This window comes from Python bivittatus, unplaced genomic scaffold (assembly GCF_059951505.1).
Source record: "Python bivittatus isolate LINGU-HERP-01145 unplaced genomic scaffold, Pbiv_v1 ctg000480_np1212, whole genome shotgun sequence".
Classification (NCBI taxonomy): domain Eukaryota; kingdom Metazoa; phylum Chordata; class Lepidosauria; order Squamata; family Pythonidae; genus Python; species Python bivittatus.
In genome coordinates this window covers 14,286,894-14,300,399 of record NW_028277075.1, presented here as the reverse complement: position 1 = coordinate 14,300,399, position 13,506 = coordinate 14,286,894, and the positions used below count along the sequence as shown (strand labels likewise).

Here is a 13,506-nt window from a genome sequence, read left to right as displayed (position 1 = left end):
ATTTTTTACCTGTTTAAACTTTCATCATTTAAAGAACCATTGCATATAGTGCATATTTGTATTTTCATGGCACAGTTACTTCGTATTCAGGCCATCCATCAGGAAAACAATGGAGCTAATATAGATTACTACAGAAAACTATATATAGAAGAAAAATAGTTTACTGCCTATTGCATTTGCCTTAATAGAAAACCACTGTATGTAAAAGCAAGCAGGACTACCCACTCACAGAACGATCAAGATTATTTGAGTGTATAACACAGGGAAGAGCATTTACTCTGCTCCCTCTCTCAGACATATCAACAAAGCAGATCCACTATTTGATTTCTTCATTTTAATCAGAAAAGTTAATACATGATTGAAACAGTATTGGAGTTAGGGTGAAATTAGTATAAGTGTTACTACTAGTAGTCATAGAAGATCTTACTATGTAAATATTAATGATTATTCAACCAATAAATGAAACAAAAACACTTATTTTAGCATATCAGTGCTCTTTATATCCCTCCTTGACATTGATGACATTAAGAAGTTCTCATCTTTTATTCTAAGATCAGTAATAGCCATCTGTGCAGAGAGACAAAAAATATCAGAACAACCTTACAAGGGGAAAAAAACCTTTAAGTTCCATATTTGCTTTATTATGTTTTCAGATCTCTTTTTTTATCTAGCACTCTTGCTTTCCCAGCATGTTGTATGAAGATATTTGGTCTTACCAATTTTAATTGGATCTTTTATAAGCTAGAATCAAGCCACTAATTACTTTGACAGGATTACCACATTACTCAAAACTGGATTGCTTTGATGTGTATCTAATAACACAGTGCTACCCCAAAATCAGTCTGTTGATTTCAATGATATATTCCTCCACATTAATGTGCTTAGAACTGCATCCTAAAATGGGAAAAACCTTCAGCTAAGGAAAACTGGCAGTTTAAATTAAGATCCATTATGTCAGAAGAACAAACAGCATCTGACATCAACTTAGAGGCATTATTCAAGGTTATTACCAAAGTCATTCTTAGTTTCTGCACCTATTTTTCACCTTTTGTAGTCTTATATGTCATTTTAGATCAATCCACATGTTGTATTGTTATATATTCAATATTTAAGCCAAACCTGCTCATTTTCATTTTTTTAAATAAAAATGCAGTATCTGCAGAGGCTTTCAGTATAGTCATGAAAACTTTTATTTAACATTTCTTTATTCATAAAATAACTGAAGCAAATTCCCAATGCCCATCAGTGATGGGAAGCATGCAAGATGCTCAGATTGTGAAGTTTTCTTCAACCTTTAAGTCACAATGAAGCCTTCATCATTTTGCATGACAGAAAACAACAGCTGATGAGCCATGTGGAACACATGCCAGCTGTCTTTCATTCGTTTTATTGTCCAAGCAGTAGATTTGTAGCAGCATTTCAAAAAGCAAGTTATAGCACTGAAATCAATCTCAGTACTGTTTTTCCGTTGTAAACAAAATTTGAATTAAAGGTATTATGGAGGGTTTCATACTTGATGAACATAAATCAATTCTGATTTTACGTAAATTCACGTGAACTTTTAACTGAATACATAATTTGAGTCAAATGTATATGTTCTCTTCAATATTCAGTTCTGGAGTCTCAGAGATCTGTTCAACGTAATATGCAAACAGCAGTATATTATTTGTAGAGGATTTCATGAACTAAAAACAGTGCTTTACATTGGAGATGGGATAAACATTGCAATCTAGATAGATTTTAAAAATTTTAACACTCCTTTTAAAGCATTTGAAATTTCTCTAGTAAAACACTATCAGCACATTATAATTTCAGAAGGGAAGTGATGCAGACCTAGGTAAGAACTGAACAAAAGTAGGTTTTTATACCAGCCAGACCTTTTTAAGTGCACATCGTAATATATCCAAGTAATGTGGCATAAGCCTAATTCTTAAGTATTTTAAAATCTCCTATAAATAATTTAAGGATTTTTTTTTTTTGCTACAAAACTGTTACCATCTAGCAATAGTGTGCATAGCTTAAATGCTACCATGAAGTTCAAACAGTACTCTAAAAGATATACATTTCACTTGCAATAAGCCGGAGACAGCTGAAAGCTTGAAATAGTCAGAGTTCCACAGTAACAATCTGTAGAACTGAGTAATATTTGTTATCAACTTATTTTATATCTTCCCTCAAAATGAGTTAAAACAATTTTAATTCTGATTAAAATTTATTTGTATGCCATCTTTTGTTAAGAAATTGCAACCGTTTTCAATTTCTGTTCTTTGATGAATACGTTCCTTCTAGTGGTATGCACACTTCAACAGCGACTGGCTGGCTAACGAAGTTCCTTTATGCATACCAGTAGAATCATGTCCAGTTTTGCCATTTGTGGAGAACCGATGACAAGATACAAAAGCATGTGTTTGCCATAAATAGCTTTGGCTAACGGAGGACTGCTCGTACAGAGCAGATCAAATTCTCTATATGGAGTGTAGTGACTGGCTTTAAGCCAAATTATGTTCCTGATGCAAGACTTAGTAGCAGCAAAAGCTTTCCAGACCTATTCGTACAAAAGTTAACTGGAAAACAGCTGCCCTATGACTAGACAAAAAGTAGAATATGAAATACTAAACTAACATAGAATTGGGAAAAGTATTCTGAAATAATGCTCTATGTTAGCGAATCATTTTTATTATAAGTTTCTGAAACAGGATAAGTTGTTGGCCTAATTGTTCTGTAATAATGAAAACATATTAAGGTAATCAAAGATTTGGGAAGGAAGGTTGCTTATTCAAATCATTGTACGAGCAAAGTGATAACATAATAAATAGACTAATAATAGTAGTAGACTATATACTGGGGGGGATGGGAAGTGGTACAAAATGGTTAAACATGTTTGTCTATTTTCACAAAATGGTTAAACATGTTTGTCTATTATTACAGAACACAAGGGAGTGTTCTGTAATAAGCCACAGGTTTTATTGCAGTGTGGCCTATATATTTGATTTCAAAATCAGAGTTTCATTTACAGTTCCTTTATACAGAAATTGCCATTATGAATGACACTATACAAAATATATTTAGGTTGCAAGACCTGCATGGTAAACAATTCCTACTCCTGTTCAGTAGCATACATTTCATGGAAAGACAAAAAGGTATAATTACAGTAACTTCATTTAACAGAAATGAGGACCAAGGTACAACAACAGACTGATGACACAATTCCATAAATTAATTGGTATTCCAGGGAGATGGAAGAAAAAAATCAAACATATTACAAAAAAGTGCTTAAAATGCATAGTGTTATGTGCTGCCATGTCACAAAAAATAGGCTTATAAAGGCATGTGAGGTGTATGAATGCACAAGAGCCTCATGGAATTGCAATCAAGTGCAACTGTAAAGTAAAACTGAAAAGAGTCTCATTTGATCATTGGACAATAGTTAAAGGCAATCAATTAACTTAAACCTTTGCTTGGCTAGACTATCCACATCAACTATCACATTCATTGTACACATTTGCAAGGAATGCCTACAGTTTGGGCTAAGAATATATGGAAGGCATTCCATGGATTCTACATAAAACTACCAGGTTTAAAAACAGTCTAACGATGGTCATTTGTAGACTGTTAATGATATCTCCTTTGGGTATTTGGGATCTGGGAAGATGGGGCAAAAAAGGAATTAGTATTATTCCAACTGAATGAGCTGCAGAAATGGAAGCTCCAGATGGCACATGCCTGTCCTTTTATAAGGGTTTTCCTTCAAGTGAAACTACCACATTGCCTCCTAGTTTGTCTCCCAGTGTTGAACGATCTTTAATATCTTCATAACCATTTACCTGCCACTCGTGTTTAATACCTGGAAAAGACAAATGAACATACATGTATGCTTGTTCAGTATTTTAGTGGCAAGGAATTTTTTTTTTATAAAGTTGCTGAGAAATAATGGATATGTAGAAATCCACCTGCTTCCTTGAGTAGAAACTTAAATATTAGTCTGAATTCAATTGTTACTAAACTCAAAGTTATGAAATGTTTTCTAATCATACCTGTAAATTTCTTTTTAATGGCATCTTTAGAGCTTGCGTAGATCATCTTGCTTTTTAAAGGGGCATTTTCTGGGGCCCTACAGAGAGGAGGGGAAATTGGTTAATTCAGCTTTGAATCTTGGAAAGTCAACTGTGTTTTAACAATAATCCTTTGATTTACACACCAGAATATAAATACCAAATCTTCCTTTTTAGATTCCTTTGTTTCGTATGTTGCATCATACAAAGCATATCGGCAATCATTCAGTGGTAACAGCTTCACAAAGGCTATATAAGGGTCCTCAACTGTGACACCAATGTCACCAACTAATATCTGCTTTGCTTCTTCTACAATTATTTGCCTTTTGTCAGCACTTAAACAGAAAAGAACTGCTTTCTTTCTTTTTTTAATCTCTTCTGCTGTTGAAGATTTCCGTACTTTCATGTCATTGAAAACCTTGATAACTTCATCATTCACTGTTACTCCAGAAGCCTGTAAAACAAATAGAAATAAAATTTACTAAAATAAACTGAATTTGAAGGCATACTAAGAGCAGTCCTATTGAATTCGGTAATATTTACTTCTAGGGAGATATGTATAGAATCACACTGGGAGAATCTTGTAACTTGGTCCCCAGCCAACCCCCACAACTTTGGAAAGTTTTGAACATTCTTTGAGGCTAAGTATTTGCTAACATTATCTGCAGTTATCTAAGAATAATTCCTATCAAATGTTAACATCTAAGGAAATATGCTTAGCATTATACAGGGTTTGCCCCCAATAATAAAATACCTAAATACTCTAATTTTGTTCAGTGATGTAAGCCTCTGGAGGCAGAATAAATGTATTTTGTATTGCATCAGGCTTAATATTATGTACTTAATTTTTTTATTTTTTACTTAATTCTATTCTGTATATACTTCAGTGAAATTACTACAGGATGAAAGAATCAAGGACAGAATGTACAATTACACTGAAGCTTATTAAGCCTTGCACAAGCTACACCTAAAAGAATGTAACTCACACCATCTGACTAAGAGGAGGTGTTCCTTAAAGTCATAGTTGTTTAAAGCCATAGACATTGATTTTTTTCTAGTTTTCATTTAATTGTAGTGTTATGTTTTTAGCCTGGAAATGAGGATGCAAAATTTGTGGGAAAGATCTATGCAACTGTCTCAATTATATTTACCATTAAATATTATGCTGGAATGAGCCCAGTAGAGCGCAACCCACATAGCACAACCTTAATATAAACGAACACCACCAAAATGTGATAAATAAATCAAACCACACTTGAAGAAACCTTGTTTTCATATAAGCAAGTCCCTGCCCAGAAAATTCGATTTTAGATTTATGTACTACCTTTTCTTGAGTACAGTGAGGGACACATTGCATTTCTCCCCTCCAGTTTTTCCTAGAGCTTTATCTCTGTGTAGAAGATTCAGGTGAAAAGAGTCTGCTTCAAAGTAACCTAGGAACCTCTGTGGCTGAAGGTGGATCTGAACTTGGGTCTCCCAGATCTTATTTTATCACTTTAATCCCTACATCACACCACTAGACATTTATGTGTGCATGTAGCAGAATAGCAGCATAAGCTGAAGCTGGTATTTATTCATTTCTTGTCTTTAACACACAAAGAAATATGTGGTTATAAGTTTTTAGTTGATGTTCTAACACATTATCACACAGAAACAGATGTAGTTATTTACTCATATAGCCAAAGTCCAAACATTGTTCTGTAAACAAAATAGTTATTATTTCAGTGTCCTCTTCTATAGAATGACAACCTTTGCCATTTTCCCTCTCTACTGTTAGAAGAAAATTGAGCCTTTTGTGTGCACGTATTATCTAGCACCAACAGGAACAGCTGTATAATAATGTCATCCAAATACAATCAGGACATTCCTGCCCTTCTGTTGGATTTTCAGCAACATACTGGCAGTGGGCATGCTCTAATGGGCAGTGTTCTCTGGAGTGGGTTCAAGGAGAGTAAAGGTGCCCCCCCCCCATGTTTGAACAACTCCTTAAGTTTCAGCTATAAACAATCCATACACAGTGAATAGTATACACTTCTCAGTTTTCCCAATGAAGGGGGTGTTTCTGTCCACAAATTCTGATTAACTAAAGCTATCTAACAAAGGAAAACAATGGTTTTTCCCATGCTCTTAATCCAGAAGCAATAAGCTACTGGCACAATGGAGAGGAGCAAACCCAGCTATGCGTCATTCCACCACCACCTGCCTTTCAGTTAAGAAACAGCTTTTTTTCAGTTAACAGAAGCAAAAGAAAACGGCACCCTGTAAAACATAATGTGCCAATAGACATGCCATTATAAAATGGAAGTCATACAAAGGAACTTATGGAGGTATTTTTTCCCACCAAAACAGGGAGACAAAAGCACAGATGGTTTTTGTCTCCCTTTTTTTGTGGGGGGGAAAAAGAGGTCCAAGTCATTTTGTATGGTCTGGACTCCCTAACATATCCTTCCATCAGGAGGAGGAATATTAATTTCTCCTCCCAAATCTAAAACAAAAAAGGGGGGGTGAAGTCAATCAGCCCTTTTTATTTCCCGCATAAACACCAATAAAAAGGGAAAGTGAACGAAGCAAATCCTTTCCAGGCATAGGGGGCTCGGTCTCATCATATCCGCCCCCCTGCGTGTCGTCTGCCCCATTCCTCCCTAGAAGGCAAAGGAAGCCGGCGGGGGAACAAACAGCCTCGTTATTTGGTCCCCGTTCCCTGAGTCCAAAGGGCCAAATGATGCTATTTTACAGAAAACCTTCCCCGCTACACCTACAGGGGAAAGAAACCAGCACGAAATCATGTCCCTCCCCGGTTTTTTTCCACTTCTATCCGCGAAAGCGTTATGATCGAGGGATAGCATTTCTTCAAGACCGCGAAAGCAGCCAGCGAGGGGAAAAGCCTCCTCCATCAGCGCTCCCTTTCCCCTTCCCTCGGGGATCACCGAGAAACCCGTCCGCCCGCCTCCTGCGCCCCCCAGCCCTCCCCAAGCTAAAATTAGACAAAAATGGCTGCCGGGCGCCGCCACGGGGTTCGCTTCGCCCCTCTCGCCCTCGGGGGCCTGGTCCGGCCAGTCCGGCCAAGTCCGAGTGGCGAACGCCGAGCCGCGGCAGGTTGCTCCGCGCTCTTACCATGATGCCCGGGCTGGGTGGCGGCGGCCGCTTCTGCCGAGGGAGCGGAGTCGGACTGACGCTACGAGCCCACCACGGAGAAGGCAGGCGGGCAGAAGAGAGGCGATCGGCGGGGGGCTCGGGGGGAGAGGGAGGCCGGTCACATGGGCTTCGCCTTCCCTCACCACGTGCCCCAGGCCCTGCCCAGCCTGCGGAGAAGCCAAAGTGGGGAGGGGGAGAACGAAGGGCTCCCCTCCTTTTTCGACGACAAAACTTTGCAAAAAGGGCGCTTTCCCTGAAAACGGGGAGGAATCCCTGCTGCCCTGTATTACATCCCAGGAGGGCCCCCTTTCCTCCGTCGCCCTCCCTTGGCGGGCTCATCCCTCCGCCGTCCAGCGGGCGAGCATCGGGGGACAGATGCAGCGGCGGCTTCGCCTTGCAGCCTCCTCTGCGGCTTGCTCACCCGCCCTTGCGCTTTAAGGTTAGGCGGGGCGCGGCAGGTGAGACAGCTCCTGGCGGGCCGAACCTGCCGCACTTTTGATCCGCGCCGCGGGTAGCGGCCACCGCTGCTCTCAACCGCCCGCGCGGCGCGCTCTGTGTCGCTGCCAAGGGCCGGCGAGGCGACGAGGGCGCTGCTCTTGGAGCCTCCCTGCTAGGTCCTGGAAGAGATGGCTGAGAGGCGGCGGCGGCGGGTGCAGAGCCCTTGCCGCCGACGCCGCTTCCTGGCCGAGCTTCTGGGAGCGCACCTGCTGAGGTTGGACCAAGGAAGCGGGCAAGAATGAATACGGGACGAATTGGCCGCAGCCGAGGGGCCGCCTAATAGAAGTAGCAGCGTGAAGGGTGGGAACTGGAGAAAGAGCCGAATGGAGGCGAGTTGTTCACGTTTCACGGGCAGCAGTGTAGTGTTTGTGTCTGACTGTCGCTGGGCTGCTTTTTCACTGGAAAATACCACGATTAGAGGACCGATTTAAAGGCTTTAACAACGGCAGCACCTTGATCAGGAGTGGGGTGCCCGGCCTAGCTAAAGAAGAATGGATTCCAAAACCCAAGAGAAAATGGGAGAAGGCTGCAAGCTGTCCTAAATCATATAGTTGTGTGAGAGAGACTCAGCCACACTCCTGGACATGCTTACCCATGGTTAATTTTACCATAGGTCACTTAATTAAATTTCCTGGATTCCCACAACACGCTGACTTATAAGCTAACCACGCTCCTGAGTTCACGCAACATATTAAAATACATTTGGCCAATTTGTGGTTCACTGTTGTGCAACCCCCATCCAAAGCTTATAGGTGTTTTGAGAACTATACTGTACTGTAGAAGCAGTTGAATAACAAAGCTGATGAAAGGGGAAGACATTCAAGGCTGTGAGAGGAGTAACTTTTACAGCAAGGTTAGATGGAGTTGAACATGAGTGAGAAAGCCTACTTTCTTCTCCCCAAACAAGGACAATTTGGCAATAATCAGATGCGTTCTCCAATGAAAAAGGCAATCAAAACTTTGTGTGAGAAGACAATAAAGCTTCTTTTCTCATATTTTGAGAAATGTCACATCATGTGCTTGGCCACCAAGAGTGTGAATGTTAATTTCAGTACTGTTGTTTTTGGGCATCCCATACCTAAAAATAATTTCAACGTTTTTATATGGAATTTGAACAACCAATTTATTGTAAATTACAGATAAATGAAGAGAGTTATCAAGAGAGGTGTTAGAATACTACTATTTCAGCAGAAGTAACTTGAGAAAGCTAGTTTTACAGTTTCACATTGGTTACAGCCAGATTTACATTATTTTCAGGAATGGCTCCTAATATATTTAATGTTGAGGTCAGTTCAAGAACTTTAAGTAGCTCAAGATTCACCAAATACTGTAGATATTAAAAAAGGCAGGATACAAATGTAATCATAATAATGTTATATGGATATTCATCATTAACTGAAATGAAATATCACTGTAGGATGGAACTTAGTCCTGGAATTACAAAGACCTTAGATAAATAAAGGATAAGTTTGTATATGACGGAAATATAGATGGCATTGAAATTTGGGGGGAAAGTAGGAATTATTGAAGTTACATATTGAAGTTATATATTGAATGCCATGAAGCAGGTGATTGCCTTCTAATAAAATATATTATCTGTTATTTTCCTCACAAGAGGTTACTCTTATTGATCAATATGATATATAAACTAAAGTTATGCAGAAACCTAATAATAGTTGGGAATTCTAATGCAGAGCTTTGAAAATAGACCAATCCAGGTTCCTCCAGTTTGGAGGGAGCTCAGTATTCATAGCTGGCTGGTCAGTGTTGAGATTCAAAGCAAAGGTAAAAAATGTTAATTAGATAAATGCAAACATTTATACTTTTTTTGTCTGTTTTTTCATAAAATGGGCTGAAATTTGAAGCAAATTAGAATGGGTGATATATATAAAATTAAACAGAAACTGAGTTTCCAGGCTATATTTCTTTAAATTCCCATACAGAATTGTTTACACCTGTAGATAACACTAAAGTCATTTGTTCTATGTATAGTTGCTGGTAAGTCAACAATAGAAGTCTCATAGATTTTATGCACAGTTTTTCACAGACATAAAAAATTGTTTATAAAACATTAACAGTTGCTGTAAGAATCTGAAATATTTTTGTCTCTGTGTGTTTAATAACTTGTCCTTATGCATAGTTCTTTTTAAGACTCTGAGCCAAATTATTATAGGTTGACCCCATAAAATGAATTTCTTGATAAACTTTTGTCTGCTTATCCATGAAAGTCATGACAGGGATCATTTTTATAGCCCAACCTGAGGGGGAGAAAATGATATGTTGGATTTTGTTTGCCAATAGTGAGAAAAACTGAGCTTAATACAAAATGTAAAATTTGTAACAACACCATAGGTATCTGTGCATGTATATGAGGAACATTTTAATGAGAGATTTCTTTTTAAAGTGAAACAGCTTAAATGTCCAGATATTTTTTTCATTTTTTTTCAATTTCTGAAAATAATTAAACAAAAAATGCTATATCACAAGAAAGAAGATAATTATACAGTGAAGAAAAAGAAAAAAAACCACCCTAGATTTATTATAGTAATTAAGATAAACTAAATATGACAAAAGGAAAAAAACCTAACAGAAAAAAGATCTATATGCTAAAATTTATTCAATTGTTAAGCTTATAATTAAATCTCTTATAATTAAATCTCAACTATAAATGCATTGTAACATATTGTAACATCTTCTCATTTTTAGAACATGGACTTTTCAAATGTAGATAATAAGCTTAAATGTCCAGACAGAAAAAAACAATGTATTTCAGAAAGAAGGAAGGGAAAGATAACAATTACAGGGGAAATCAATAGTCATTCTAAATTAATTACATGATTCCTGCTTGAGTCTGATTTAGCTCTTAGAACAGAGTAGGCAACTCTTGGGCTGCATATGACCCACCAGTACCCTTTTCATGACCCTGAGAGCCAAAATGGATGAAACCCTTTTGGAGGCCTTATGAGCCAATTTCCCTTTTTTTGAGATAGGTTTATGAGTTGACAATAGGAGTCTGCCATCCTAAATGGGCCAAACATTTTGGCCCTACTTATTTCTGTGACTTCATGGCTGCATTAGCCATTCCTTCTGTAACCCTGAGAGGCCCAACATTTTTTTTCAAGTATGATTTCCCACCTGAAAAGAATACTGAGTTGTCATAGATAATATGTAGAATTAATTACAAAGAGAATGGTCTAAAAGCAAGCATCTTGGCCTCCTGAGTTCCATTGACTGCTGTTTCATCAAATAGCATTATACAGCGTACTATTTATGACACAAGGTATTCAGCCAACAAATTAGAAAATCACTTAGCTGTGAACTCATCTGTTTAACTATATGTTTGAATGATAAAGGAGTGGTCTAGTACTTATTGGACAGGAATGTTTTAGTCTGAATGCTGTTGGGAAAGAAGAGATAAGGTCTGCCCTTCAGGCTTCCTTGCATGGTGTCACTACCAATTTATCTGATGCATTATTGAGGTATGTCAGAATGCATGGATTTGTCACAATTAGCCACAGAACTGAAGATGCTTCTATTGAATAACAGAATAATATATTATTACTATTATTTAATAGCAAGTGATTGCCTATTATTTCCCAAAGGAATTATTTATTGTAATATCTCAAAATCTAAAACTCTCCATTAAAATTAATTACTATTTGTATGTTCTGAATGTTAGTCAAATTGAATACTGGGCTGAGGATGGTCAATCTGCCAGGACATCTCCAAAGAAAAGGAACTATTACTGCAGACATGGAAATAGTGACTAAAGAATATTTACTTATGTACTTACTATATGTGTATGCCACTCATTCCTGTAGGCTCTGAGTGGCTAACAGAAACATAAAAAGAACTCCTCGATAAAAATAAACCCATCCAAAAAGTAATAAAAATCTCAATACCATTATAAGGAACAAAAACATAGTTCATCCCAACATTCAAAGCATGTCTTACTATTGGTCTAGATGGAACCACCAGGTGTTAATCCTGCCTGAAACCCAGAAGGGATATAGGGAGGGAGGAATTTATTTATTTATTTTTATTTATTTATTGGATTTCTCTCCTGCCCATCTCCCCTACAATAGGGGACTCTGGGCGGGTTACAAAGAGATTAAAACTATAAATATATATAAAATACATCCCATATATACAATTCCAAAGAATGGGAGCAGTGATTAAAAAAAAAAAAGCCTATTTCCTAGGTCCCAACAAATCCTAATTGGACCTGGACCTGGAAGGAGTTGACTTTGTTTGATCTCATTCAGGCAGATGAATATAGGAGAGAGTGGTCCTGCAGATAACAGATGCAAACAAATATCCAGGTCATTAGTGAACAGCTAAGTACAATAACAACAAAATGGATTGCCCCTGTACAGCTCCCTTCACAGATCCTGGTTTTCCAAGGCCCACCAGGTAATGAAGTACAAGAAGAGATGCATAGAGCGCAGTTGGAAGAAGATGAAGAGTGAATCCTGCTGAGCATAAATAAGAACCCATATGAGGGATTACATCATGGCAATATGGGTGATGAAACAGTATTTCTCTGCCCTTATTGCTTCTGCTGGTAGCCATCTGGCAGCACTGTTCAGGATGACCCAGTCCTGGCTCGGGAAGAACGGGCTGCTGGACCATCAGAAGGGCTGCTGTTAGGAATATTCTTGCTATTTGGCAGATAAAGTCACTCAGATTTGCTCAGAGTTGGTTGCACTTCCCCATTTGAGACATGCACAGTCTGGGGGCCTTCTTGGACTCAGCTCCTCCTTGTAGACCAGGTGGAAGCTGTGGCCAAGAGGGAATTTGCATTGGTACATCTAGTGCACCACTTGCTCCATTTCCTGGACTGGGAGGCCACTCCCAGTCCAGTCGCTCATGCCTAGTCATCTCACAATTGGATTACAGTATAGTAACAGACTGTGTGGGGCTGCCCTTGAAGACTATCCAAAAGCTATAGTTGGTCCAAAATACAGCAGCATGGGCAATGTTGGGGGCACTGCATTATACGTATGTGACCTCAGTATTTTGTGAGCTGCACAGGTTGCTAGTTGGCTTCTGGGTGCAGTTCAAGAGGTTGGTTATTACCTTTAAAGACCCTCATGACATAGGTCCTGGCTATCTGACGGACCACTTGTGTCCACTTGTCTCTGCCCATCCAATTCAGTCCAGCAAGGTGGGTGCACTCCAGGTCCCATCAATTAAAGAATATCATCTTGTGGGACCCATGAAATACACACATTCTGTGGTGATGCCTGCCCTCTGAATGATCTCCCCCCAGAGATTTGGGTGGCTCCCATCCTTATGTCATCCAGAAAACTATTAAAGACCTGGTTGTTCTCCCAGACCTGGAGAACAGGGTGATTGTGGTGTCTTCTTTGTTTTGCCTTGTTTGTTTGGTCTTCTGGTCAGCTGTATTTTTATATCTTGGTTTTTGGTTGTAAGCTGCCCAGAGTTGTTTGGGAGTTGGGTGGCCTATTACATACATACATACATACATACATACATACATACATACATACATAAATAACAAAGAATATATACCCCAAAACTGAAAAATAATTCAAAAGCACCATATCCTCAAAAACAATCTTTGAAAAACCATATTAACAAATTTGTGTACATCAAACTAAAATGGAATATTAATTGAACAAGCTCTTGTCACATAGTGTTGCCTCATCCATATTGCTCTTCTAATATAGTGGTGTTGGTAACTAGTCCTTTTTGGACATTCTCTAAGGAATCCAATAGACACAGAAATAAGATTTTGTTGAATTAATCTCATCCTGAGATCACAGGAGATACACTTAATATTTTTAATACCTTTTGC

At 38.6% G+C, this 13,506-nt stretch overlaps 1 protein-coding gene across 1 annotated transcript; it reads right to left on the bottom strand.

Annotated features, from left to right (window-relative positions):
* Positions 1–317: 317 nt before the first annotated feature.
* Positions 318–9,766, bottom strand: CFL2 (cofilin 2). The gene is made up of 4 exons (XM_088145376.1): positions 7,167–9,766; positions 4,199–4,506; positions 4,035–4,111; positions 318–3,844 (listed from the first exon to the last, which is right to left on the bottom strand). Exons 1-4 carry the CDS (start codon positions 7,524–7,526, stop codon positions 3,732–3,734), a joined length of 858 nt encoding a protein of 285 aa, XP_088001502.1. The 5' UTR covers positions 7,527–9,766; the 3' UTR covers positions 318–3,731.
* Between the last annotated feature and the right edge of the window lie 3,740 nt (positions 9,767–13,506).

Bases quoted from the DNA above. Each gene is read 5' to 3' on its own strand.
- CFL2 (XM_088145376.1), bottom strand. From the start codon at position 7,526: ATGAGCCCGCCAAGGGAGGGCGACGGAGGAAAGGGGGCCCTCCTGGGA. The intron at 4,112-4,198 runs GTGTGTAAATCA...TCCTCTCTGTAG, and splicing joins GATTTGGTATTTATATTCTG to GGCCCCAGAAAATGCCCCTT. The intron at 3,845-4,034 runs GTATGATTAGAA...TGTCTTTTCCAG, and splicing joins CATTAAAAAGAAATTTACAG to GTATTAAACACGAGTGGCAG.